At 37.2% G+C, this 27,691-nt stretch overlaps 1 protein-coding gene across 3 annotated transcripts in view; it reads left to right on the top strand.

Annotated features, from left to right (window-relative positions):
• Window positions 1-23,798, top strand: part of PPP4R2 (protein phosphatase 4 regulatory subunit 2) — a 33,012-nt gene extending 9,214 nt beyond the window's left edge. For 2 of the 3 annotated variants that reach the window (XM_075158611.1, XM_075158612.1), the window contains 7 exons: window positions 11,784-11,954; window positions 16,924-17,017; window positions 18,486-18,523; window positions 19,017-19,091; window positions 19,509-19,652; window positions 20,244-20,512; window positions 21,448-23,798. In XM_075158611.1, the coding sequence (XP_075014712.1) occupies window positions 11,784-11,954; window positions 16,924-17,017; window positions 18,486-18,523; window positions 19,017-19,091; window positions 19,509-19,652; window positions 20,244-20,512; window positions 21,448-21,761 (1,105 nt within the window). In that variant the 3' untranslated portion in view covers window positions 21,762-23,798. Of the gene's footprint in view, window positions 1-8,403; window positions 8,520-11,783; window positions 11,955-16,923; window positions 17,018-18,485; window positions 18,524-19,016; window positions 19,092-19,508; window positions 19,653-20,243; window positions 20,513-21,447 lie in introns of those variants that run through there. The other variant, XM_075158613.1, reaches the window with a different exon arrangement.
• The last annotated feature ends 3,893 nt before the right edge of the window (window positions 23,799-27,691 follow it).

Raw genomic sequence — 27,691 nt, 5'->3', positions numbered from 1 at the left:
ATTATATTGCACCTTTGCTTGATGGATTATTTTTCTGTGCAATATCTATTGAATGGGATGCACTCTGAATTGTGCTATGGAATTCTTGCAGAATCTCTATTATACAGTGCACAGCATCACTCTTGAAACATGCCTTTAGAGAACACTAATATCTTCAATCAAATTTTATCTGAAATGGAAATAAGTAAAAGCTAAGAATAATCGACGGAATTATTAGAGTTGAAATAAATATGGTTGTCTAAATTTCAACAAAATGTCCAATCATGTTAAAGGCAGATCTGGACTATGTAAGTGGTTTTGGGGAGGTATTTTGACACAGATAATGCCTATCTGCTCTTGACAATCTGTTTGGCTAGTGGTATTCAAATACAGTTACAGTTATCTTTGGTAGAGCAGATGAATATAAATGTTCTTAGGGCTTGTGTGATTGTAACTTGTGAGAGAAGTCAGATACCTTCCCCCCCTTCCGAACTTTCTGTGCTAGTTACTTAAGTGATGTTGTTTACAATTCTAAGGTTGATGTGAATGCCCTTTAATTGAAGTTTAAAGATTAAAAATGAAATTTCAGTAATACGGTCACTGAAATCATGCTGCTCTGAAATAATTATTCCTAGTATAGTTTGTTGTAGTAATAACTGGATCAAAGTCTTGCATTACGCATTGCAGAAATGCGTAGTAATCTAGTTCCTGTCTTGAAGATACGTTCTACAGAAATGAGGCAGATGTGGGCTGAGAAAACAGTTGCTGTACACAAAGAGATTACTGAGTGTGTGTGTTTTATAATTAAGTTATGCAGGAAATATTTAGAAGATCATCGATCAGATTAAAAAGTACACAAAACTCAAATGATTTTAAGATAATCTAGTACAAAGGGTGCTAACTAAATTTTTTACAAAGGTAAATGTAATAATGACACAGAATATTGGTAACTATCCAGAACCAGACAAATAAAATAAGTTGGGGTAAAGTATCCTGTAATATATGTGACGGCAGGAAGATACTAGGTCTGCATATATTGTGGCATAAGTTTAGTGTGGTTCCCTGAACTAGTGATTTTTCTGCATCATAGAAAAAAAAAAGGTAGCTAAATTGTAAATAAGTTAAGTATAGTTGATATTGCTCAGATGGGAGGACTTAGCTGGTATTTGATGCTTATCCAAAAGCCTGTGTTTGTAAAACTTGGTGTGCGCTTTATAGGAAAGTTGGTATCTGGGGTGATCATTCTACTTGTAGTAAAACTTGAGATTTGTAAGAAATGTTATTTGAATATGTGCATAAATGAAATTATATGAAGAATAAGAAATCAGAGTAGGGTAAGAATTTACATATTGGTACACAGTGTAGAAAAGCACAGTAAGTGGAATAGGTCAGTAAATACATCAGTTTATTCTTATCAGCCAAAGGTAACTGCAAGTCAAGTGGAAGAGGGAAATTTAATGAAAATACAATCTACTTTTACTTTTGTCTTTATAGATAAGCCACTTTTTTTGTGGAATTTTTGAAGGCTTTCAGTTACTTTTTGCATATTGCTTTCCACTCTGCTGTAAGGAATTTAATTTTTGAATGAAGAATCTGTTGTAGTCTTGTACTTTTTTGTTCTGTGGTCAGTTTTTGCCTTGAAAAGAAAATGAAAGGTACTTGAGTTTGTTTGTAGATAACTATATTAAGAAATGTACTTTCTTGAAAAATTCTGAGTCCTAGTTCAGATTTTTTTCTGTATTCTGTTGGAGTCAGCTAAATATTTATCAGCAGAGATCAGAATTAGTCCCTTGATGATTACAGATACTACTTTAATGTCTTCAGCAGCTGTCTGTTTCCATAACTAAATCTTAATCTCTGTTGTTCCTGGCAATAGCAGTAGTAATTTGCAAGTAGTAGAGAGGTGAATACTCATACTACTGAAGTAGATGTAGTTCTAATGCATTGCAGTTTCCGTAGTTCTGGAATGAGCTTGTCATGCTCACAAGGAGGAGAGCAAAGACTTAATTTAGGCTGACAACAATTAGTGAGTGAAGATGGAAAAATACCTTCTGTGCTTGTGGGAAATACCAGTTTTTCCTCTTTTGAGCTCTTCAATATATTTTTAATTAAAGTGAAAGGTAACGTGAGGTCAAATCCTACTGAAGATAAAACGTGAGAGTGTTTTAATTTTACATGAGTTATCAGGTGAAAGTGAACAGGACACTCCCCCAGGAAGAGTGCTTGCCAGCATGTTTTCCTAACAGGAGTCTACCGTTTACAGCAAAGCACAGTGTTCCAGTAAATTCACTGTACTGTATCACCTAAAGTTTAAAATTTATTGCTCATTCAGAAACACCGATAAAGAATCTAGCACTTGCTTATGGTTTTAATTTAATGTTAGGTTGAAGGGTTTGTCTGCTTGCCAAAAGCATTTAAGAAACTAGTCTGCATTGATGCATGGGGGATTTTACTGTGTAAATCTATTGTCGTCGTTTGGAATTTCCCGTGTTAATCTGTACTGTGTGGATGGTGAAAATAGCAACAGTGGGCAAAATGATGACACTAAAATTAATTGCATCAAAATAGTATTAAAGTTAAAGCATGAGAAGTAGAAAAAAAGTTAAAAATTCAATGAATATTTGAAGCAAGAGTGGAATTAAGTAAGGTGCGTTCTTTTATAAGTGCAACTCCTTAAGGGAATGGCTCTGCTCTCTACTAGTCACATCACACACCTTATTCTTCCTTCTCTGTAGCATTAATTTTGTGGTTAGATTAGTGATCTGCTTCACCTCCCTGTGTGTGGGATCACAGGAATGTGTGGGAGCAGCAGAGCAGGCTTGCCCCTTTTGGTGTAGACCAGGTATAAGGTTAAATACATGGTGGGGCAGCGCTCTCCTTCTCTGCATTGTGATGAAATCCCTGCTGAACTATGGCATAGCTAATCTCCCCATTAATGGGAGTTCAGTGTTGCCAGCTTTCTACCCCAGAATTTTTCAGAGGTATTTTCTGAAAATATTGAAAGTCATTTCTTTGCTATTGAGCACTCCTTGTTAAGAAGCAATCTTTTATTTATATAATAAATAGTAATATAGTAATTTCTGTACAAAAACTAAAATGTCAAATGGCAACAGTTGTTTTGTTTTGTGGTTGGTTTTTTTTTTTGTATGAAAATGCTGGGGATTGTATTTTACAGGCAGTTCTTAACAAGATTTTTAGCTTGTGCATGCCCTTCTATGTAACTATGTACTTCCAGGTATCCTTGTTTATACCCAATCAATATATCTGAAATTAGGGTGTGCTAAGTAAGGTAAAGATTAAAACAAAACAGCAACAAAAAAAAAAAAATAGAGGGAGAAGGCTTTATCTACTGTCTTTCCACCCCGAAGAACAGATAACCGAGGAAGATGAGTGAGAGGAAGAGAGTGGCCTCAGTCTCCTTTCCCTCAGGGGACTGCAATCCATCACTTCCTCTGCACAGCTTTAGCTGCTGACTCTGCTGGAGAGGACCTCTTCCATGTGTGCTCCGGTTGCTGTCCTGCTGCCAGGGAGTGGAGCAGACACGGACTCCCAAGTGCAGCCCTTTCCGCAGCCTGGGGGAAGGGAACCACCCTGGGGCTTCTCGTGCCTGGGCATAAGGTCTGTACTCTCTGGTGGCAGAGATGGGCCTTTGGTTTGAGAAATGGCATATTCCATCTAGTCCACAATATTCCTGCTTGGGTACATCTTGCATCGAGGCTGTGGAAGAACACACTGGAAAGTCTACCGCCTTGCACACGGGTTTGAATTAGATACGTGATTGCTGGGTGCGCTTCATTTTCTGTGCCTTTTGACTTTTCAGATAGTTTGGGAGATACCATTGATAGACCAGAACAGAAAAGGAATTAACTTGTTTTGGATGAAACTTTAATTTTGCTTCTGACAGCCTCGGGAAATTACTGTGTCGTAGAGTATATCTTCATCTTCTATGAAGATGGCAAGACACAATAGAGAGGGAACAGTTATTAAAGTTGGCAAGTTATTTCACTTAAAACCACCTGTTTCCTACTAGGAAGTCTCTGTGGGAGTGTAATCTAAGTCAACAATAATTGGGGGGGAGGGGGGAGGCTAATATAAGTGACTGGTATCTCTTGATATGTGTTAAGTGAATCCCTCCGAGATTGTCCCCTGTTTCTTTCCTTCTGTGTTCTGAGTACTTTGTCTTAAAATCAGTTTAGCTGAACGTGAAGTGTTTGCATCCTAAATGTACTATTTTGTACTTTCTTATTTCTGCTTGTCAGAGAGCTAATAGTAGGAGAAGGGTGGAGAGGGAAGTGCTCTCTTCTTTTATTAAGTTCTGATGTTTCTTTTATGGCCTGTTCAATGAACAGAATCAATAGTAGATCTACTTTGTTTTCCTTTTCATTTTATGTTCTTTGTGGCATATAGCATCTCTCCAAAACAGATGGCATCCTCTTAAAATTTAAACCAAGTAATTTTCTAATGAACTTAAACACTGTGAAATCTGAAGACAGACATCCCACCAGGACTCCTGGGACTCTTAATGTTTTAAGTACATAGCTAGGTCTCTAGAAGCTTAACATCTCTTCAATATAATGTTTTTCTTAATTAAACCTGTAATCTGTGAAGCAATTCCAGAAAGATTTACAAAATAATTGCAGTACCTTCATTTCAGGAGGTAGCCTTATTTCAGGCACTCTGAATTCTTCCTCCTGTTCTTCAGTTAATTTTAGGTTTTGTCCTGCTTACCTTCCATGGGTCTTAGTGAAGTTTGAAAATTAAAATTCTGTAGAGTTTGTCTGAAGTGTGTAAGCCATATGTACTACCTTAGTGTTACATCTGATATTTTAATGCAGTCCCTAAAAAGGGAGATAGGTAACTTACCCTAGTTGTCTTCTGCACTTGTGGAGACTTGCACTCCAATCTACACTTAAAATGTCCAAGTCATGTAGTAATGTTGGGGATCACTGTGTTGTAGCAAAGCCTTCCAGTGTAGTACTAAATGCACGAGAAAGAACTATATTGCTTGTTCAACATGGATAGTTTTTCTTAAAAATAGTAGGGGAAGCACCGTGTTTGTATGAAGGAGTAAGAGATATTGCAATTACAACTTTGTCTCCTTTCCTTGTTCTAGTTCTCTGAAAGTTAATGTTTTTCTGTGATTCTCCAGATTGCAAGACTTTCCTTTCTGTTTCAGGTTCTTAAGTTGCCTTTCGCTATTACTTCTGTAACTTGGTTTTTAATGTTTGTCAAATCTTGCCTGAACAACTTTGTTAAATGTTTCTGGCTTTTTGCTCTTTTTGTTGAAATTTCAAGTTTCCCAAAGTGAGTATACCAAGTGGCAAAAGAATAAAATATAAAAACTTGTCCAATGGTCGAAAGAAAATATCAGTTAATTCTCTGACATACAAAAAACATCTCGATAGTGCAAGCTATTGACAGAGGGTTCTCCTCTTCCACAATAACCAGTGGTAGTTAGGGAGAAATCTGCTCTTTCAGTTTCATCAGTACAAACATTTTGAGTAAGCAGGAGATAAAGATAAGGGAATGGGGGAAGTTTTTTGCACTCTGGGAGTGATAGGATTAGATTATTTCCTTGTAAAATGCAATTTTGTTTTTGATATGCATGTTTGGAAAGAGGAATTCTGTGCAAATCATGTTAGTAGAGAAGCAATCGTACCTTGCAAGCAACTTTGTGCTAGTAAGTCTTCTTATAAATCAAAGCATAGCATCAGATTACTTGAACTGCTTTCTGTCTAAGGTGACCTCTGTCCCTTGTTGAAGAGTGCTTTTTATCAAATAGAACTGGTGGATTTCTAAACTTGGTTGATGTTGCTTGGCAAATTTCGGTTGATCTGTAGTAATGGATTAGTTCCAACAGAAAATCATGTAGTTCAAGTACAGGTGTGAAATAGTTTGCTTTTATTAGAGAACAGAGTTATTTAGGATTGTGTTTTTCCTTGTTTCCCTCTGGTAATGGTAGGTTATGTCCCTTGTCTAACTTAGTATCTTTAATTCTTCCTTCCCTGTGCAATGGACGTATTTTTGCTGCCTCATCATCTTTGAGTGAATAAGTACGTTATTATAGTACTGTTCTGACTGTAGAGTTTCCTTACACTCCTTTGTGTCTTTCTTCATAGGGCTTAACTTTCTTGTCTTCACTTAGTAATTCTGACCCTGTCCTGGGATTTTGTGTGTTTGTGCGGGGGATTTTTTTTAATTTATTTATTGGTGGATTTTTTTTTTTTGCGTAGCCTGTAGTTTTATGTAATCTCTGCTTGCTCATTTCATGTCTTACATCTTCCCCCACCCTTTTTTTAGCCTTTTCTCATGCTGCCTCTCTAATTATATGTAAATATTCTCAAAACTTGCTTATATTTCTCATTACTGGCTGTTCGGTCAGGTGCTGTCTGCTTTCTTGTTTAATTTCTGTAAAACACAACTGAGTATCTTCAAACACTGAAGTCTCTTCCATCCATGTTTCTCTGTTATGTTTCTAATTTTTACTTAAATTGCAAGGTCAGGGACTGGATTCTGGTACAATATTATGGTGTTAAACATCTTTTCGTACCTTAAAGCACAGTTATTAGCATATATTAAATCTAGGACATAGTATTATGCATTTAAGTGATGTACAAAGACTGAACTGTTGGACTGTATGTTGGCTTCTATGATTTCATCTGTCGCTTGACTATTAAAGGTGCTTTTTAAAAAATGTTAAATTGTTGAGTTAAGCTACCGGAGTTTACATCGGTCCTGGGAGATGTGTGGTTCTGCTATGATACATATAGCTATACAAGCTATAGTTATGGAAGTGTGTATGTCAGAGTAAAACCTTTAGGTTGATATAAGGAAAGGGTGGTGCAGGAGCTGGTGGGAGGGAAGCAGACGACTCTTTATGTAAGAAAAAATGCCATCTTATGATGATTTGGAGTGTCTGTGAAACTACATGCTCATTAGCCCAGGGGAGCTGTCTTTGTAGGGGTATATTTACACAGGATGACCCAGATACTGTAGTGAAAGATGCTTTAGATGTATATAATTTCAAAATTGTCGTTCTCTAGAATGAAAGTACATTGAACCAAAACATTTTAGGATCAACTAATTTTTTTGAAGTATTGTTTCTGAAGATATTTTTACAGATCATACAATGTTCATAGGAATCTTTTTCTTTGTGAGTGGCTATGAAAGAGCTCTCAAAGTTGCTAGTACAAGTTCACAGGTTAGTGTAGCGGTCAGGAAAAGCATGGTTTCGAAGACATAAGTGTGCATTTAGAGAAGGCTGATTATGTACAATGATGAGTAGGAAGAGCAAGTATTTATAAACAAGCCTGGTCAGAAGAAAGCACGAATAGTATTTTCTCCGTGGAATTTCTTCAATTTGGTTTCTTTACAGAGCTTAAAGTGTTTGTCAGTTACTTTCCAGTGTGTAAAACTTGATGAGGTTGTACATAAAGCTCTGTGGAAGAGTTCTTTTGCTTCCATTTGGCTCTTGAGTTAATACACGAGGTATTGACCAAACCTGTTCATTTTCAGTGTCTCCCATTTTTTAACAAAGCGCCTGAAACAGGTCTTGCATCCTGATGCTAGAGTTGTTCTCAGGGAGCTTGTGATCCATGTGGAAGGTTTTTCTTTTCTTGAAAACAGATATTCACTATTTGTTTATCTCTTTTCACTACTATTGTCTGGCTTTTTACGTGACCAGTCTTTCAATGTATGCTGATAACTTAAAATTTCTAGAAGTGTAGATTTAGATTGCTTTGATAATTAGGAGGATATGCCATTTTTAATCCTAATTTTTGTGGTGTATTGGATTAACAGTTCTACCCATCGTTTATGAACTAAATGATTTTCTCTATGGATGAGATGCAAGTGCGTTTCAAGAGTTTAAACTAGCTGATACCAATTTCTACGTGTCATTTTCATAGACTGGTAAAACAGGAAAGGTAACTTTCCTCTTTTGACACTCACTTCTGATCACTTCCACTAAAGTAAATGGAAATTAAGAAAATCTTACTGTTCCTGCAGAATTTTTTTTTTGTCAGAAGTGAGTTCATTATTTTAAGTTTCTTTTTTCAGATATGCAGCCAGATACCTTTCAGTTTTGTAGATTGATTTGAGTGAAATCTTTTATAAACAGTTTAAAAATAGTGTTCAAACTTTGCAGTACATTGTCACAAGTGTAGATAAGTTTCTTTAACAAATATACATAATTAAGGTTGCTTGAAGTAAGATTCTTTTATATAAATCCTTTATTAAGCTACCTTGTGTGTTATGTTTCTTTTCTGAGGACTTGTTCAGAGTTAGCTTGAACTGGAGGCGCATAGTACACAGCTGTCTGATAGGCTGTCAGTGTCTGATAACATGTGGTAGATGCTGCTGTTGCTGACGAAGGGACTGGCTTTGAGGGAAAAGGAAGCAATTGCAGTTCTGGGTGAAAGCAGAAGGAGCAGAACCTGCTTTCCAGAGCTGTTTCCCCTTGCTTTTGAAGTATTTTCTTCCTCCTGTAGGAATAGTGTGTAGTTCTGCCCTCTTCCTAGCAGTGTGGCAGACACGGAATGGTAAGTAGATGAGGTGAGAAAGAGGGGAAGAGGGACTGCTGCTTTTTGGATTGGTAGGAAAGGCAGGAAGGAGGTAACGGAAGGATGGTGTGCAGAAGTTGGAGAGCCTTCATCCTAGGATAATGATAGAAGAATTGGGCCTAAAAGAAACAAGTGACCTATATTGTAGCCTCCAGAAACCTTCCTCCTTCTCCCTGCCTTCCAGGAATCCACTGTGTTTCTACTGAATTTTGCCTACACGGTTGAAGAGTCTGGAGCTGACTCAGTCTTTGTGGTGCAAATAATATTTCCTGTTGAATGGCTGGAGTTCCCATGTAACTTACTGGTACTGGGATAAAACTGTTCATCAGAAACCAGTTGCGTAAATTGAAAGTGCTTCAAGACCATCATCTAAATGGGAGCATGTTTTAATGTCTAAATTATATCACTGAGGTCAGGAGATCATGCTCTAGAAGCATGAGACACCTCTGTGACTTCGAAGCAGTTGTATATGGTACGAACTGCAGTTACATCTATGATTGCAATGTGAATGTACCACTTGCTTTTAACCAGTTAGCTTTCATACTGCTAGTAATGCAGCCACAGCAGCAGGGAATTCAGCAATGTTGAAAAAACCTGCCTGAGAAACTGAGTGAACGTCTAAACAGCAAGCCTGTCCTGAGCTCCTGCTGCTGTGGTTACTCTACTTCTAGCAACAGTTTGTTTAGTTGATTTAAAGCTGGTGTTGCTATATCTGGGTTAGCTGTAGTCAGGCTTGTGACCGCAGGATGAGTTTATCCTTAAACTCTGCTGCTTCTGTTTGTAAGCTGGGCTGCGTCACCTGGTTGGCAGTCATTTATCAAGTGTTTTGAAATACAGGATGAAAGATGCTTTTTATGTCAGTATTGCAGTGTATTGCAGATGCAAGTTCTTAGCCTTTTTATAATAGAAGAAATACTAATTAAGAATACTTGGGTTTAAAACAAGTGACAGTTTTCTAGACTTCTATATAGGGGCAAAATGTTACATTCTTTGTTTTCTGTAGCTTCAGCATTGTAAAGAGCTGGTGGGTACTGCTTTCAGGTAGTAGATTGCAATTTTAAACTTTGTATGTTGTTGGTTTATTTTAGCAACACAACACTGATGGGTTAATAGTCTATGAAAAGATAAGTGTTACTATTTAGGAAGAAATAAAAACAATGAAAAAGAACAGCTCAAGTTTTAAAGTGTGAAAAAAATATTTAAATGGGGTTGTCAAAGAATGTTTAGAATAATAGTGGAATCCCCTTTCATGAGGCAAGTAAAGCTCTTGGGATGCTCTGTAGGGAGTAATCCTACCCTGGCATGGGGTTATTTACTGGGTCTTTTCTGTCTGTGTTTTGTGATATGCTTATGTATTAAATCTGTGATTTGTTATGAAAGCTGTGGTCTCATGGTCTCATAGCGCTGCAGAGTTGGATAGCTTTTTAATTTAACATTTGTAGTAGTAATGCCTGATATTGTACATTGGAAACATAGTATTCTGCTTTGGCTGTATAATGCTAATCAGAGCAATAATCCAGTGAAACTCAGCAATGCTGTTTAATCTATCTATGCCATTCCCTTTTGGGACCTTGTTTCTTCTTTCTTTCTATTTTTGTTTTCTGGTTTTGTTATTATTCACTAAGTCCTGCGTTTCCCTCTGTTGTGAGGTGCTTAATGATTTCTTGTGAAGGAAAAGGGAGGTTTGCGTTCCTCTTCGGATTTCCCCCATTCTTGCAAATTTATCACTCCTAATAAAAGACGGGGGTTTCGTGTTTAAACCTCTGTAGATAAACCTGAGCTAAGTTTTCCCCCTTTTCATCTCATAATTATTTCTTTTGAGACCAAGGAGAAAATTAAGGCAAAGATACCATGGCACTGTTTTTCTGGTGAAAGACTTCAGTGGCTGGTGGTTTTATATTTGGTAGTACTGGTGCTTGAGAATAGCATGCAGGACACAAACGTCGTCACTTTGCTGGGGAGTCACCACATGTAGTTCACAGCACAAATAGTTGTATCAGCCCGACAGAAGGTCAGATGTTATGTGGTGTTGAAAATAGTCAGGGCTGTTTAAGCTAGCACTGCTGCCAAAGACAGCCTGTAGAAATACAGACTTTGGCTAAATAGTATTTCTTTCAGCAGGAGCTGAAGGGCTGTCCAGGGGTTTAGAATTTACGCTTGTTTGATTGCAGCCTGTTTATTCCAGATTGCATATGTTATAGATAAATGTCAAAGATAACTTTCTCTCTTTCTTTATTGTTGGTTCATTATTCTCCCTGTTTCTTTTTCTCCGCTAGCATCTCTATCCTGTAGCTGTGAAAGCTCCTGCATCAGCATTAATAGAATAAAATTGATAGTAACTGAACTAAATCAGTTGTTTCAAGTTGCTCCCTATGCTGCTAAGAAATGCACTCGCCAGAGGCGGCCCAGAACTACTTCTGTGACTGTTGTGTGGGGCAGTTTGTGTAGAAGGGCTTTCTCAGCCATTTCCCACCTTGTCCATTGTATGCAGTGTGAGACGCTTGTTTTCTTGAAAATTTCAATATATAGAATTCTATAAATGATAAAACTTTAAGTTGTCAGGCAGAAGGTAATTTGGAAAGATCTTAATAGATTACTTACTGTTGTGGGAATGTTTTTCAGGAGTCAGAGTTGTTTTGCTCAAATATTCATCGGCAAGTGCTAACTGCGATACAAAATATATATATGCCTTTCTGAGAAAGAGGTACTATTAAATGCTTTTAAGGTGCGTGGATACTGAGCAGTTAATTAGAAAAGGCCTTTCAGTAAGATTTTGTAGCGGAAACAGATAATGCTGTGTACAATTGCTGTATGGTTTCCAGATTTGAAACACTTCTTCCCCGCCCTCCCCCCCCTTTTTTTGTTTTGTTTTGTTTTGTTTTTCCCTCCTTCTCTTGTGAGCTCAGTGAAAACGTTAGGCAGCATGTAGGCTCACTGGTAAATTGTGTAGAATGTGTGCATATTTCAGATTAGGTTTGAATTGTAAGTGGATATTGGTCCTTTAAGGAAGTGGCTTACCCTGTTGTTAATGGCAATTGACTTGTGTAATATTGTTCTACTGTAATTATTTAAATAGTTATCATGCTTTAAATTCAGGAAGAAAAATAATACTGCATTACTTGCCTTGTTTATCTTAGGACTTGCATACCAGCATGAATGTTGTTTTGCAAACATAAAGTTACTCTGTTTTCCTGTGGTTTTAGGGCTGACTTGCATATGTCTTAATTCTTGTGTTTTATGCAGGGTTCAGTGGTCTCAGTTTAAAGGCTATTTTATTTTCAAACTGGAGAAAGTAATGGATGATTTCAGAACCTCAGCTCCTGAGCCAAGAGGGCCCCCCAATCCAAATGTGGAATATATTCCCTTTGAAGAGATGAAAGAAAGAATCCTGAAAATTGTCACTGGATTTAATGGGTATGTATCATTTGTTCTCCAGATAACAAAAATATTTTCCCAATTTTTAACTTAGGAGTTTGTACTATCTATCTGTGACTGTTCATTTTGCTTCCTCAAATAGATGAGCAGAAGCAAATATATACATTGGAAAATATATTACAGTAGTTTCAGAACTTTCACTTTATTATTCTGTCTTTGAATGAAAATTATGACATCCTGTGACATGTCAGTCACTTCAGTTTTTTCAATATGTAGTTAGTTTTACCATGAAGCATGGTATTACCATGTGCGTTTAACAAGTAAAATAGATAGTAAAGTCAGATTTCTTTCAATATATTTTGAAATACCTAATTGAAAGAAGTCTTTCGGTGTTCTGTTCTTAATTGCTTTGTGGCAGTTCAGTAGCTGTTGGGGAAGTAATGCTGTGATAAACATGGTGTGACCAGGAGGCAAGGTGTACCTGGTTTTGAATTGTTAAATTGTGCCAGATTTGAATTTATAGATCGAGTGATACTTACCAATTGAGAGACTTGGGGTATTCAATCTACTGCTGATGGTGTCTTAGATTAAAGTGTATACCCTTGGCTGGTTTTGTGATTATGGAAGTTTTGTTTCCTTTAAAATAAAGCTCCTAATTTTTGGTTTTTGTGTTTTATTTGGTGTATCTTTTTTAATAGCTTATAATAGCTTTAATAGTTTTTCTTGCTTCTAAACTAGATTACATACTTACCAGAAGCTGAGTCATCCTGCTTGTGGGTCTCAATGCTTGCTTAAGAGAGACTTTTTCAGCATTTTTTCTCAGCTTGTCAGTAAATGGCCATACTATAAAGCTTGCCTCCCTGTTACCCTGAAATTTCAGATTTGGAGGTACTACTAACATGTCCTTAGTATCATACTTTGATGCTAAGTTAATAATTTTTACTCTTATAGTTCCATACTACTTAATTTATTTGCAGTTTAAGTGTCTCTTAGAAGTCAGATCTCATCTCCACCCTCCACCCCCTCAAATAGCTTGTGTAGGATACTTCTAAGAATGTGAAATTCAGCTTGTTCTCAGCTACCCAGTATTTATACCGGACTACTTCACCGAACGAATTGAAAAACAAACCTATCCTTCATGCCTGAGTCTGTCTCTCTCCCGCCTCCCCCAGCTTTTTGTTAATGTTTCACTGCCCACAAAATTTGTAATGTTCTCGCATGGGGACAGCTAATGAATGGGCTGCTGTTACCTTCTGTTGTTCCGAAGTGTACTAAACAAACCTCTGTGACCAAGTTTGGAGCTTACTCAGTGGCTGTGCTATTTTGATCTATTTCTGTAACACTTGAGAGTGCTCAACTTCCTCATACTTTGAAGTGAACCACCCAGTCTTTGAGGAAGCAAACTGCATACATTAGTTTCCTTAAAGAAAATAATACATTGGGATGCAACTCCTACAGTGAGGATATGATCGTGAAAGCTGAATCATGTGGAGATGTGTCCAAAAAGTAACAGCAGCAGGTTTTGGTTTGTGTGATTGGATATATTCAGGCTTCTTATTTAGAGTTGTGGATGTCATTTCAGGGTACCATAGTGGAGAAGGAAGCTACTTGCTATGACTTTATTATTAGGATGTTTTTATTGGTGTTAGTTTAAAAGAGTGAGGGAAAGACCTCATTAAAACTAGCTAATTTTTTAAAACTTTTTTTTTAAAGTCAAAATAGTAACGAATTAAGAATGACCCCTGTTTTGGGGTCTTTCTAGATGAAGTATCTTTTGAAGAAAGCACAAACTGGCTGTTTTAATCTTACTGAATCTTACTTGACATTGTATAATATGCTTGCAGAGCCAGAGTCTCATGCTATACTTTAGAATTGCTCTGGAGTAGGAACTTCTTAAAAAAAATTGCCATTTTCTTTATCATTTGCTAGTGAAGCAGAAAGTTCCAAGGTAAGTTATTGGGGATCTCTGATGACAGAAGAGTCTTCACAGCATGAATACAATAGACATAATCATAATCCAGATTTTCATTTATGTATATTTTTTGGCTACAATTTAATATAGCTGTTACAAGTAATTTTCCCAGATCCCTCTTGAATCCTGTCCATACAACGAATTTTTGGTTTGTAATTAATTCTGAACTATAGTGCTAGGAAGTGAAGTTTTGAGTGTGTTCGTATGGAATTTTAAGTGGTTACCTTCACTAGGCAGATTAGGACTATTCATGCAGCTCATGTAGTGAACAAATTAAATGTCTAAGCATTTAAGATCAATTCTCATACTACTCACAAACTTTTACATTGGTGTTCATGTATAGATTTACACCAATTTCAATTACTTCTATTTTAAAATCACTTTGTTAAACTATTTTAAAATAATAGTTTTGCCGAAAAGAATTAATGAGGTGAAGTTAACTTTGGGTTTTGCCAACTAAAAATATTGTAAGTGTTGGAAAAAATTACATGCAAAGGAGGTGATAGTGTGACACTTGGTGCCATCTGCTGCTCAATAAATGAAGTTCAGTTTACTATGTAAAATTTTGGAGGGAAATGAACTGGTTTTGGCTTTTGTTTAAACCTTTTGTAGCTGACAGTGAAATAGGAAGGCAGCTTTTACTTCTGGAGTTAGTGGCAGGCTGCACACTTTCTTGAGTATGCTTATTCCCCAAGTAGCCAGAACTGTATTGATGATCTCAAAATACTTCATGTCTTAGTACTCCAGGTGTCCATTTAGGTACTGCTAAATACAAATTAGCCAGGCAGTGATTCTCCAGGACGTCTTACAGATTTGGCTGATGAAAAATAATTTAAAATTTTGGGTATTTTTGTTTCTGTGAAATAAATTGATTTTAAGTGGACAATCAAGTCTATTAAAAAATTACAAAGTCTCTTTAATTATGGACTTCTCAACCCAAAATCAAAATGGCCATCAGTGAGAAATAATAGATACCATCAGTGCTGTAGCTATGTGGAAAAGTTAACAGATCAAGTAAATTCTTTGTGACTGAGTTAGAGTTGGGAATTTTTTTTAAAAGAGGGCACTACACAGAAGCTGAACATCATGAAGAATTTGGGTGTCAGAAGGATTACTGGTTTACCAAAAGTTGCTGAACAGCAGCACTATTTGATTGATACTAAGGAAGCTTTGGGGAAATTAATAATGATAGAACTGTTGTCAAGCTTAAGACCCTTCATTTAATGAAGTAAATTAAAAGGAACACTTGTTCCTGGTTTGTTCTAGTTTGTACTTATGTAATTTTGGTGGTGGGGGAGGAGATACTTCTGGGTCAAAATAGGGAGGTGAAATGTATTTTGCTTGTGTGCTAAAACACTCTGATACTGCCATTTTACTTGCTTTTAGGCAATAACATGTCAAAACAAATGTTTTAAAAATACTGTCATCTTATAGCATTACTTTTTGCAAGTGTTTAATGTATTTAATGCTTCATGAGCTATATTCTAACTCTCCACAGCTGATTGATGGAGTTTAACTTCACCATCTTTCTATTCTTAAAAGTCAAGTAAAGATAAGTTGGTATGGTGGTATAGTGTAATTCAGGGTGAATAGCAAGGAAAGGCATTAACTAGTAGGGTAAATGTGATTATAACTTCTGTGTTTTTCAGGCAGCTGTGTTGGAGCTAGGGCTAAGCGTGGTTGCATTGTAGGCTACCTCCTTACTGTTTTCCAGCTGAGGATTATAACTTCCTCAGTAACATGATATACAGACAGTTCTGAAAAACATAATTAAGTTGTTGATACTTGGTCACTCTCTTTCTGATTACTGCTTGCTTTTAGTTAAAGTGAAGTGTCACGTAGTTTGATTAATTGTAGCTATGCTGACCTGTTTTCATTGAACTAGTGGTAGATCTGTGCATCTTTAAGATGTGGCTTTTCAGCTAATAAACTAAGCTTGAGATACATACTGTATGTATGAAATAGGCTTAAGATACTGTGTACTGAGTTCCTCAGAAAATAATAAAAGTTGAATTTTTAAAAAAATTTGCAGTTTAGGCATATATATACACACATGTATGTAAGTCTGTATTGATACTGCTCTTATTTGGTGTATCAGTCATATTCCCAATCAAGAAATGGTTCTTAAGTATTGTATCAAATATTCTTTTTAGACGAATTTTTGAAATGTCTATGGCTTCAACTTCAAAGAGTTAACTGTAAGAATGCATGATTCTTTATTATTTTATTGAAATAACTTTTAAAGTATTTTACTGTTTTGTCAAAAGTCACAGAAGTTTGTTAAAATGTGACACTGAATTTGCAATGAAAGTGTATGACATCTCAGGTAACTGGTAAATGTATGTAAAGTATTGCTTGTCTGAAAGGTCAGTTTCTCATTTAAGTAAGGATGAAATTGAGTGCAGAATTGTCAGAAAACAGAATGTGTGAATGTGATGCTTATGGATTTATACATCTTATGCTGAATTTAATTATTTTTACTGAGCTGTTCCTTGATAGCTAAGTATACTGTCCAGTTGTGGCAAAATAGAGTATTTGTAACAGCTGAAGTATAATGGTTCCACTAATTCCAACATTTAATGCTTTTGCTGTAAATGTATTTTGTAAAACATGAAATAAACTACAAGTTGAGAATTTTTTAGCTCTAGTGTGTATGACTCAAATTTGTTTTGAATCGCTTACCATTTCTGTTCTATATATTTGAATAATAAATACAGTCTTAAACTACTCTACTGTTGATGATCTGATTTCCTTTTCACTGTTTTAATGAATTGTTTGAGTTGTGGGATGATGTATTTAGGATGCTACTTCAGAGTTTTGTGGTGGTGAGCACAAAAGACAGTGCTTTGTTACCTCAGTGTATGAGACAGGGGAAAATAAGGCCTTGAGTTACTACCCTATATTGCTAATGATAAGAAATTTCAGTACTGTTTTCTTTCTTTCTTCTCAGTAAGGGGGAGAAAGCAATAATGTTGCTTCCTAGCAATCATACTTTTGAAAATAAAATTAAATTGTTATAAATCTATTTCATTGCAGCATCCCCTTCACTATTCAGCGACTCTGTGAGTTGCTGACAGATCCTAGGAGGAATTACACAGGAACAGACAAATTTCTAAGAGGTGTGGAAAAGGTACGTATTTTTCTGAGAGAGGACACAGCTAAATAGTCACAACTACCACTTAAATAACTTCTGAATTACTCCCAAAGGTCTGTTGTTTCATTATGGCTCAAAGCCATAGTATAGCTAATAGCTACTGTAAGTGTAGGAGTTTGTTTCATACCTTTTAATATCAAAAAGCAGTTTTAAAATAACTTATTTAAAACATAAAAATAAATCTCAGGGCTGTAACTGTTGTGTTTCCTAATCACTGTGCAGTACTCAAACTGTAGTTTGTGGAGGGTGTAATGTCACTTTCTATATTGAGTCCTAGCTAGAAATAATCAAATAATCAGCTGAAATAGTTGAATTTTTTGATCAGGCATTTCCTTCCACATTTGGGTTCGGATTAGATCCAGTAGGTGAAGAAGGGAGGCCCCTCCCTCCAAGGTCTTTTGTTTCAGTATTTAAAACCTCTTGTGTAGAGGACTGTGCCTTTGTAAAAACATACAGATGTCATTTAATGGTATTTTATAGCTTATGTCAGAATGTGGGATCTTTCAAAAGTAGATGACAGCCTTTCAGGATGTCACATAGAATTTTCTTGATGGCGAAATTGGCTTGAGGTTCCTACTTAAACTATTCAATTGAAGAAGAGTTAACTTTTAAATGGATTTGTTTTCACTGTTATGGTGGATACAATCAGGTGTATTCTTGCAAGTTAAGATGGGAAGGAGACGGTCAGGAATAAATGATGAGAGAGGGATTTCACAAAGCAGTTTCTTGACCAACAACGAGATCTGTGAAACCACACCTCAGGTTTTATGGAGAACCCTTATTAAAGTTCGTATGGATTAATTTAGCTGGCCCTGTGATAAAAGCCACCCTGTATAATTTGGCTAAGTATTGATCTGAAGAGAGAATTTTACCTAATTTCTAAGCTAGGTTTCTAGATGTTAAAATTGATTTAGTTTGCAGTGCCGTTCAAGAGGGAGAGGTGGCTAAGCAAAACGTACTGAATTAATCATTATTTCTGCCCTTTGTTTATGCGGGGCCAAAATAATTTAACATTTGAAATGCGGTTGTGCCAAAAATAGCTAATAGTGCTTGCACACCTTTGAGTGCAGGGCTCACATACAAATAGAGCATTTCTCCGGCAATTCAGAAGTTTTTCAGCGTTTCAGAATACTTTGCTTTCCGAAGATACTTCAGTTGGAAATGACAAACACTTGAGCCTGAGGTTTAATGTGCTGGTCTCATTATGACGGTAACCCACTTATGAAAAGACTGACTTTTAGTGTAATTATGGCCCGACCCAAGAGGGAGCAAAGACTTTTTTTTATGTATCTGTCATCTGTTGGTAGCTTTCAACCCAATGTTCTGTAGAGATACTTTAACAGATATGACCAAAATCCTGTAACTCTTTTTTTTTTTTGGCGGGTGTTGTCAAGAGCTGAAGCTTCTGTTTCTGAACTCTTAATATGTTGTTTGTGTATTACAGAATGTCATGGTTGTCAGCTGTGTATATCCATCTTCAGAGTAAGTATAATCTTTTTCTTGAAACTTTAAGCTTGTGTTAGTAGAGGGGAGAATCTGCGCATGTGTGTCTAATATATTTCTCCTGCTGGCAGTAGTTGTATCCAAAAGACAGACGTGCAGAGTTCAGTTTTTATTATCAATAGTTAAGTCAACAGTAGTGATAGTGGTCTGCAAGTGTTACATGTAGTAATTTGGAAATGAACAAACAGCTTTGGAATCGGATATATGGTACAGTTCAGTATTATCCCCGAACACTAAGCTGTTATTTTATACCATAGCTGGTGGTGGGAAAAAGAGATACCCCGCAATAACAGTTGCGTTGTAAATTCATATCCTAGTCTATTTCCCTAGTATAATGTATAGGTAGAGAACCCCTTGAGGACTGACAGTGGGGGACTATTTAAGTTGGGGGGGGATTCTGTGCAAGCAAGCTTAAAGTAATTTAAAGTTCCTTTGTTCATAACATTCTCTCTCTCTCGGTTGTTGTTGCTAGGAAAAATAATTCCAATAGTTTAAATCGGATGAATGGAGTTATGTTCCCAGGAAATTCACCAGGGTACTCTGACAGGTAAGTTTAGTTTCGGGAGTTAACTTTTTCTGGATAAAAGCAAGGTAGTTCTGGAAATAGCTGGTTCAGATCCCTTATTACTTATTCTGATCCCAAATACATAGCCTCAAAAATGGGGTGCCATATGGAATACTGGGGGAGGGAAGGTAGAGGAGGCATGAACATACACACTATGTACTCTATTTTTTGATTTTTTTGTAACCTCATTGTTCAGAATTTTTTTTTTTTTGTTATTTAAAGTTGTTATGATAGTTTGCATGTTGTAGGCAAGGAATTTTTTATTGAATATAAAATAGCAAAGTACTTGATCTCTTTTGGTTTTTTGGTGATCTTTTAAAACAAGGTTATAGCTGCTTTCTGCCTACCAGGAACAAATTACTTTACTAAAAGGATAATTTTTTATTATTATTTTTAAAGATCTAATGTAAATGGTCCTGGAACTCCTAGACCAGTAAATCGACCGAAGGTTTCTTTGTCAACTCCTATGACAACAAACGGTTTGCCAGACAGCACGGAACATAAAGAATCGAGCTTGCAGCAAACAGAAGATAAAAAACACAGGTTTGTGAGGAGTAACGTATTTTGAGTTTTTATTGTTCTCAGGTTTTTTTCATTTATGTTTTAAAAATATTTTAAAAGAGAATGGCCATCTAAGGTATGCATAATTAAGTCTTAACATACAAATATCTGCAGCAGGATTTGATGTGTGCTTACTACTGTTTGGGCTGTCTAGATAACTATCAGCTCAAGTTTCCACAGTTGCAGTAACACATCTTGTAAGTGTATGGGATGTATAGTAAAAATGAAGAGTGAATAATAGAGTTCAGAAATCTACACATATTTGTGTCAGGATGTTAAACTATAACCAGATACGATATTTCATAAACATTTACCACTGATTCTGACAGTAGGAGCTGCCTGTAATTTGGACCCACCAGAGTAGCCTGACCACTCTGCATTTTCATTGACAATCGGGTGAAGGAGGAGTGATGGCTTTGAGGTTTTGTTATGTAATAAGTGAGTTCTACTGTTCTCTCTTGTACAGTTTTTTTTTTTTAAAAAAAAAAGGTAGCAGCTACTTCAAGTTAAAGTGTGACAAGATACAGGATGTTTTTCTTCAATAAAAACTACAGCTGCTTTTGTTGTTTATAGTGAATCACCAGCATCTGAATCAGAAGGTGCTCAGAGCAGCCCAGTAAAAAATAAGCACTCTGAAGATGATCCTGCAGAAGCAGAAGGACATGAGGTAAAAAGACTTAAATTTGACAAGGAGGGGGAAGCCAGAGATGCACCTAACCAAACTGCCTCCAGTGAAGTTTCTTTAGGCATGGGGGAAGAGACAGAAACATCCTCTACATCTCAGGATAAAGAAAAAGATGCTACTTGTGCCAGACAGCACTGTACAGAGGAAGAGGAGGAAGGTATTTCAGATTTTATTGTCTTTCCTCTGTGCATTTTCCAAGGAGTTGGGATTTTCTTTGCAGGAGGCCAATGCTGTTGGGATTGCTGAATGTCTCCAGTTGTGCATAAAGATGAACTGCTTGTTCATACTTAAATTTCACATAATTTAGCAATTCTGTTACTTCTTTTTTTCTTTGTCCTACATCTCTATTTAAACATTTATAAAATGGTACTTAAAATCTTCTTAGGCAGTAAATTACATGAGGGTCGTAACAATGCACCAAGAATTCAAGAATCCCTACTTTAGGGTATCATCAGATATTCTCATCTCTTCTGCAGAAGGGTCATATCCATGTTTGACTGTCTTTATTATTAATAAATTACTGAAATACGGATATAAAGTTATGTTCTTTCACTGAGGAGGCTGAGCAACAATCTCTCCGGATCCTATTAGAACTGTGAAAGTGACCTCACTCTAAGGCAGGCCCTGTACCTAATTTAAAAAAGATAACTACAGTTAAGAGACTGATCTATTTTTGTACATATTCTCTAAAGTTTCCTTTTAATATTTTTTTTTGTGGCTCATGTATTTGTAAAATGTTCCTCTAAATCATGATGGATGTACACTTGAAACAGTAACGTTTTCAACATTTCCAAAAGACTGCTTCTGAAGACAAATAAAGGAATATGGGGAAGCAAGAAAAAGTTACTTGTTAGACTGTCTTTATCCACTGAAGCTTAATTAAGTGAAGCTACCTATTTAATAAAAAAATTGGACTTTATTTTGTGGTATATTAGGATAGTTTGGCTATCCTGATGAAGTCGGCTAATACTTTACATCTAATAAAACTGGGTTTTGTCAGAAGTATTGCTCAGCATAGCTGGAAATGGAAAGTAGCAGGGTTAAGATTTGTTTAAAAATGCCTTAGTAATACTGTACTTTCGCTGTTTCTAGAGTCCTTCATGTCTCCCAGAAATGTTGGTCCAGACAGAAAAGATCAAGAAAAAGACACTGAATCCTCAACTGTGAATGAAGAGACCTCTGAGGAGAACAATCAAATGGAGGAGTCTGATCAGTCTCAAGCAGAGAAGGTTTTACACTCAGATGACAATGAAATTAGTGGATCTGCCAGTAGTGCAGCTGACTGTAGTGAAACTGAAGAGTTAGGGTCCTATGCTAGTGAAACTCCAGAAATTTCGTCAGAGACCCCTATGGAAAACAGTGATGAAGCCACAGAAGCTGCAGATGAACCTATGGAGCAAGACTAATTTAAATACACTTAGATGCAGTATTTTCCATAAGGCTCCAGTTTTACACTGTATAAATAATTTTATGTAATAAAGTGGACCTTTAGTTTTACAAAAAGAAGCAGGTTGTAAAATAAACTTCTCCATGGATTGAACCTTGAAAGAGTTGTACGTGATAAGAACTGTGAATACCAGCTCCTTCAGGTCCTGCTTACCGCTGAACTTTCGTTTGGTCAAATCAGTGGTTTGTGTATAGTTTTTTTTATTTAGAATAAAAGTTTTTAAACTGGAAGGTAATTATAATTTTGACAACTTTTTTGGAGATTACCACACCTAGTTGTATGTAAGCAAGAAAGCTTTTTGTCTTTGTCTCTTTCTGACAGCTATAGCAGTTACTTCATATTTTGGTTACAGTTTCAACATTTGACATGTGACATATGGGGTTTCATGCTGGTTTCCAGATTTTTATTTGAATACACACTATGAAACCTTACGTTGTGTGTTTTAAAATGTGTTACATTTCACACACATGTATATGCACGCATGCACATGTATGTGTACCCTCACTGTTCTAAGGGGGAAATGGTATATTTTTCTGTTTCTATAAAAGATAAATACAGCAAATACTTTTTCTATAGGAAAAGACTGAGTTCACCTCTCAAGGCACTTTGTTTTGCCTCTGGAAAACAAAACAAATGAAATCTGGCCCATATGAAACCCTGGAAATATTAACATTGTTGAAAACACCAGAGTAAACACATTCCAAGAGAACTGTTCAGATTACAACATTTTTGTATACTTCTGAGGTGCCTGAGTGAAAGGATTTCATTTATTTATGAGAAAATGTGCTTTATGTTGAGAACGCTGTAATCAAAACATTAGCTTAAACTTTTGTAGAAGAAATGTTTGAAAATATGATAAGAAAATCTCTTGGAAGAAATGAACAGGTACTTGCCTTCTTGAGTGCTTCTTGGAGCATTGTGAATATTGTAGAGAAGACTCAAAATTATTCTAAGGTATGCAGATGGCATCGGTATGATCACACCACTGTATTGGAAGAATTAATATATGACCATAGTTATGTACCTGAGCTAAACGACTAAAAGGTTTAGGGGTGCATAGAAATCACCATGATTTGTATAACATTTTGGAAGTGAACTAAATATTTTTGAACATGCTACTTTGACAGCCAGTGTTACATTTTTTTCAAACCAGCTCAAAGCACAAACTACTGCTTTAAACTCTCGATATTTTCCAGTTCCCATATTTAAAGACATGCAAGCTGCAACCTCCCAGTCACAATTACTGGCTGCCAAATTTATACCTGTTTCTTCAACTGTACCTTTTTGATATTTAGAATTTTTAAATTTCTGTAAAGTAGATTTTTGTAGATTGTAATGAGTGCTCACTGCCATTGTGAAACGGTATATAATTGTATAATTTCTGTGTGTAAACTGAATGCTTGGGCTTTCAATACAGTATTCATATAAAGCAATAAATATTAATGTTATGAAATATCTGAGTACATTTTTATCAGAATTGTCCCTTTTTGGTTTTAAGTTCACATACCTGAAGTACAAAAATGACCTCTAAAATGCATGCTGATAGTTTCTTGTACTACATGGTATGCTTTGTATCATTTTGGGGAAATCTGGGTTTTGATTAATACCGGAGTAATTTGGCTCAGTTAGAATATTTATAAAGTTACTTCTTGCTGATGTTACCTATCAAGTTCTAAGCAGACAGGATTCAGGGAGATGCTTGCTAAAAAAAAAAATCCTATTGATTGAGATCCCCTTACAGAAGGAAAATTGTACTTTGACTCATTTTCATTGTGCTTAAGGGTTGGATGTGTATTATAAAATTAAAGGACTGAACCAAAATGTTGAAATTAGGAAAGTTTAAAAATATAGTGACATCTTATACTTTGTGTTTGGTTTTTTTTAATATTTTGCCAATGAGAACAAAATTTTAAAATTTCCAAGTTTAGAGATTTCTGAAATTTTCTTTAGACTGTTTATTTGTGCAGATACTGTCAATAAACTTGTTCTTTAAGCACCTGTGACCTTTCGATATGTTTGTTTTAGCAGCACTAGTGCCACTGTTGCAGAGACTTGCAGAAGAACTTTGAGGTATGGATCCATTCATATATCTGCAATTTTTTTTTGCAATGGCTGATAAAAATTGAAATCGTGCTTTAACATCACAATAAGCATCTTAATACTAAATATGTGCATACATTTAAAGATTGCATTTACTAAATCAGAAATTACCTTTTTTTTTAAAAAATGTGGATTTAGAAAAAAACCAAAACAAACCTACTGCATTTCTAAGCAGCCGTATTTTGTCAGAGGCATTACACACCTCCAGATACACAGGCAGTCACTTTTCAGTGTGTGTGGAGGTGTAGCATTGAATCTATTTTCATAGCTTGTATCTTTCTAAATCTGGATGCTTTAAGTTCCGTAATTACATACACCCCAGAGCATGTTTCTGTATACAGCCATTCAGACAATCGCTGGTTCTGTTTGCTTTCATGAAGGAAAACCAGGCAACAGGTGCTTTATAGTGCTCATGGGTGTATTTCCTATTAAAAAAACCTATTACATGGCACTAGAATACAAACAGAAAATGTAATGGAGTTTACTTTTCAGAATACAAGGTGAAGGTCAGCCCTTAATACTGCTCTGATACTAAAAGAGAAAAATTGCTATCTCAGAGAAGTTGATCTTAAAGTATCTGAGATGCTCTGTCAGCCTTGATTTTTAAACCTCAGGGACTACTTCAATGCTTGCAATAGAGGTAGCTTTCTAACACAGCATGTACTTGGGGTTATAAAGACTAGTACATTGAAGTTAGTGTTCAAAAAAGTCTTCGAGTTGGTTCAGTGGATGGAGCAGAAGTTGCTGGAATTCGGGGTAATTTATGTGCAGGAACTTCCGCTGGCTGCTCTCCAGTGACCATCTGAGGAGCGCTGACCAGGCTCCCCAGCACAAGGGGTTTGCTCTAGGAAAGCCTTGCATCCTTTTGCCTCGCAAATGGAGCTCGGAACAACAAAAGCCATATCCCTGTGCAACGACCTCTGGGTTTGTGTCCTTGCTCCATAAAGTTTTGGGGCAAGGATTATTACTGCTTTCTGTATTGCTAACCAGGTCCAGGACAAACTTGGATTTCTTTTTCAAATCCTCTTGGATCTACTGCTGGCTTGAACAAAGTAAACTTTTTTTTGATACAAAAATTGTGTTCTGAGGGTTTCCAAGGCTAAGGTATCTCTGCAGCACTGAGCCTCTATTGCTTTTTTTAAACATTTCAGCAGGAAATGCTCCTAGCTGGAAAAGTAAATTGGAATTGCATTTCAGTTTATGCCTCGCCTAGGGGATGCAGGAAGCAGGCTGAAAAATATTTCTGCTGCTGCTTCAGTCTGTGAGAGATTTTGTATGTATGTTGGGTTTCAATTGAGCAGTTTACTGAAAAGCTGCATCATGACTCCAGCAAGATTGTCCTGGGTCTGGTACAAAAGAATCAAGCTTTTATTTTTAGCTTCTTTGTTAATTGTATGTGGGGGAAAAAAAACAGAGCTGAAGCCTGATAGAATCTTAGTTATATGAGTTTTCTGTTGCAACAGTTAAGTGGCAACCCAGTGATTAATTTAAAAAGAAATTAGTTTTTTTTTTTTCTAGAATGAATGCCTTCTATTGACTACAACTGTACAAAACACCCTGCTACAATCCTTTAGCATTTTTTATTCATATAGTGCATTTCTAGGAAGAGTTTAAAGGTTATTTGCATCTCAATGTGTCCGAGGTCAATGTTTTTCAGTTACAAGTGTGGAAGAGGTACGGATTACTGAAGGCATCCTAGTTACCTCCCTGCCGTTACCAATGAGAAACCCAGGTTTTGTCATGTAACCCGTAAACTTTTGTTAATTGGAGCTCTTCATTCTCATTTGCATCAAGGATGTTCATGCCAGCAAATTCTTTATGGATATAATGTTCTTTTCGTATCTGTGTGGTTTAACTGAAAGCGGTTAGCTCTGAAATTTGCATATACATAGGCTATATCATGTACCTATGCGTTTGTGCTCTCTATACTTCTGTACAGCGAATTATTCTGCTGCTGGGCCTCTCCACAGACCGATAGTTATAACAAGTTTGTGGCATATTTTGTCTTCGTTTCTGTATTTGTGAACAGGTTCTGGGACACAAGGCACCTTATTTCCAGGATTCCTACAGCCTGTCAAAAAATATTCATGCCAACAACTCATCTCCTGCAGACTTAAGTTTTTAGGTTAAGAAATAATCCTGTGTTTTCTAGCTGAAAGAGAATGTTCTGGTTTCTATGGATAGAAATAGCAATCATGTTTTGGTTCCGAATGATCTTTTAATGCATGTGAAGAAGGCACCTGAAGTCATTCCCCCCAGTTTTGGACTATTATTTACCAACTCATCTGCAAGGTTCGCTGTAAACTGTTGCATTATTTCCTTTGTAAGTTGATCCTCTGTCTGCACATTCACTCGGGAAAGCTGCTTTTCTCCATCCATGTTTATTGCAATAAACTATAGACAAAGTTCTTGAACTACTTCTGGCCTTTGGAAATTCTTACCGTGAGTGAGCGGTGACAGAAACTACTCAGGACTGGCCTCTTGCATATTTTATTCTGTGGTCCAATTTATAATTGCTGGGCTGTGTCACCGCAGGTAAAGATAGGAGAAACTTTGAGGGCCACTGAACACTGCAAATTTAACAGTGGCTCAGGCTGATGCTATTTGATATGTGTCATGTGCCGCTGGGACACAACAGGAAACTCTTGAGTGTTTAATGGTCCTTAAGCCCCCGTCCCCAGCCCGCGTTGCTGCAGCCGCGCTCCCTCCGCCCGCGAGGGCAGCGCGCGGGGAGCCGGGGCGGCGCGCGGCTCCCCCTGGCGGCCGGCAGCGCCCTCTCAGTCAGGGCGCCGGCAGCGGGGCCGGGCCCGGTGCGGGGCGGGGAGCGAGCCCTGCGAGTGCGAAACGAGGAGTTTCCCGAGTGAGAGAACGGGGGAGACGGCGGGGGGGTCCCCGCGGGGCGGCTGGGGCACGGGCCTCACCCGGGTGGCTCCGGGGACAAACGCCTCCTGACAGGCCCCGGGCCTCGGGACCCCCGCGGGGAGACAGCGGCTGGGACAGGCTACAGGTCAGTAAAGGTGTCACTGAATATTTAAGATAAATCATCTCAGCAGCAAATTAAGCTGTCATTCCTCATCTTGCACTTCTCCCCTTCCACGCTGGTGACCAAGAACACGGCTGGTGACCGACTTCCTGCTAGCGATTCTCGGGTGCGCTGGACACCCTGTTCGTTTATCCTGCCTCCCCGGTTTTCTGCCTGCAAGACTGAACAAACCCCGTTCTCCCAACCGTCCCTGGTAGCGCGTGTTGTTCTGAGCCATTGCTCTTCTCCCGTTTGTCTCCCTTGTCCTCAAACTGCTGTATCCGAACCAGGACACAGCACGCCAGCTGGGGCCTCCCAGGCAGCGCGAGTCGTGCCTCCCCTGTGTTGTGTATGTGTCTCAAAGTGATATTTGACTATTTGATTTGTGGCCCGCCATAACTGCCAAGTCATTTTCTGCCCAAGCTGTTTCCGAGCCATGACGTCTTATGGCATATATGTGATTTTGCCTGAAGTGTGCTGTTCTGTTCTTGTCTCCCTCCAATCTTTAGTACTTTTTCCCATTTTTTCCTGTTTTTTGGGTTTTTTTGTTTTTTTTTTTTTTTTTTTAAAGATTTCTTTGAATTCTCATCTTGTTCCATAAGGTCTTTACAAGTGCTTCTCCCTTCACAGTGCTGTACTCTCAGGGGCACTTTGTGTTACAGTGCCATCTTGTTAATAAGAGTCTGGAACAGAACTGGACCCAGAGCAGATACCTGCAGGATTCAAACTGATCTTAAACTGTGCTGGGGACGAGGACACTGAACTGG

This window comes from Calonectris borealis, chromosome 10 (assembly GCF_964195595.1).
Source record: "Calonectris borealis chromosome 10, bCalBor7.hap1.2, whole genome shotgun sequence".
In the NCBI taxonomy this organism is placed as follows: domain Eukaryota; kingdom Metazoa; phylum Chordata; class Aves; order Procellariiformes; family Procellariidae; genus Calonectris; species Calonectris borealis.
This window is presented reverse-complemented; position numbering and strand designations above follow the sequence as displayed.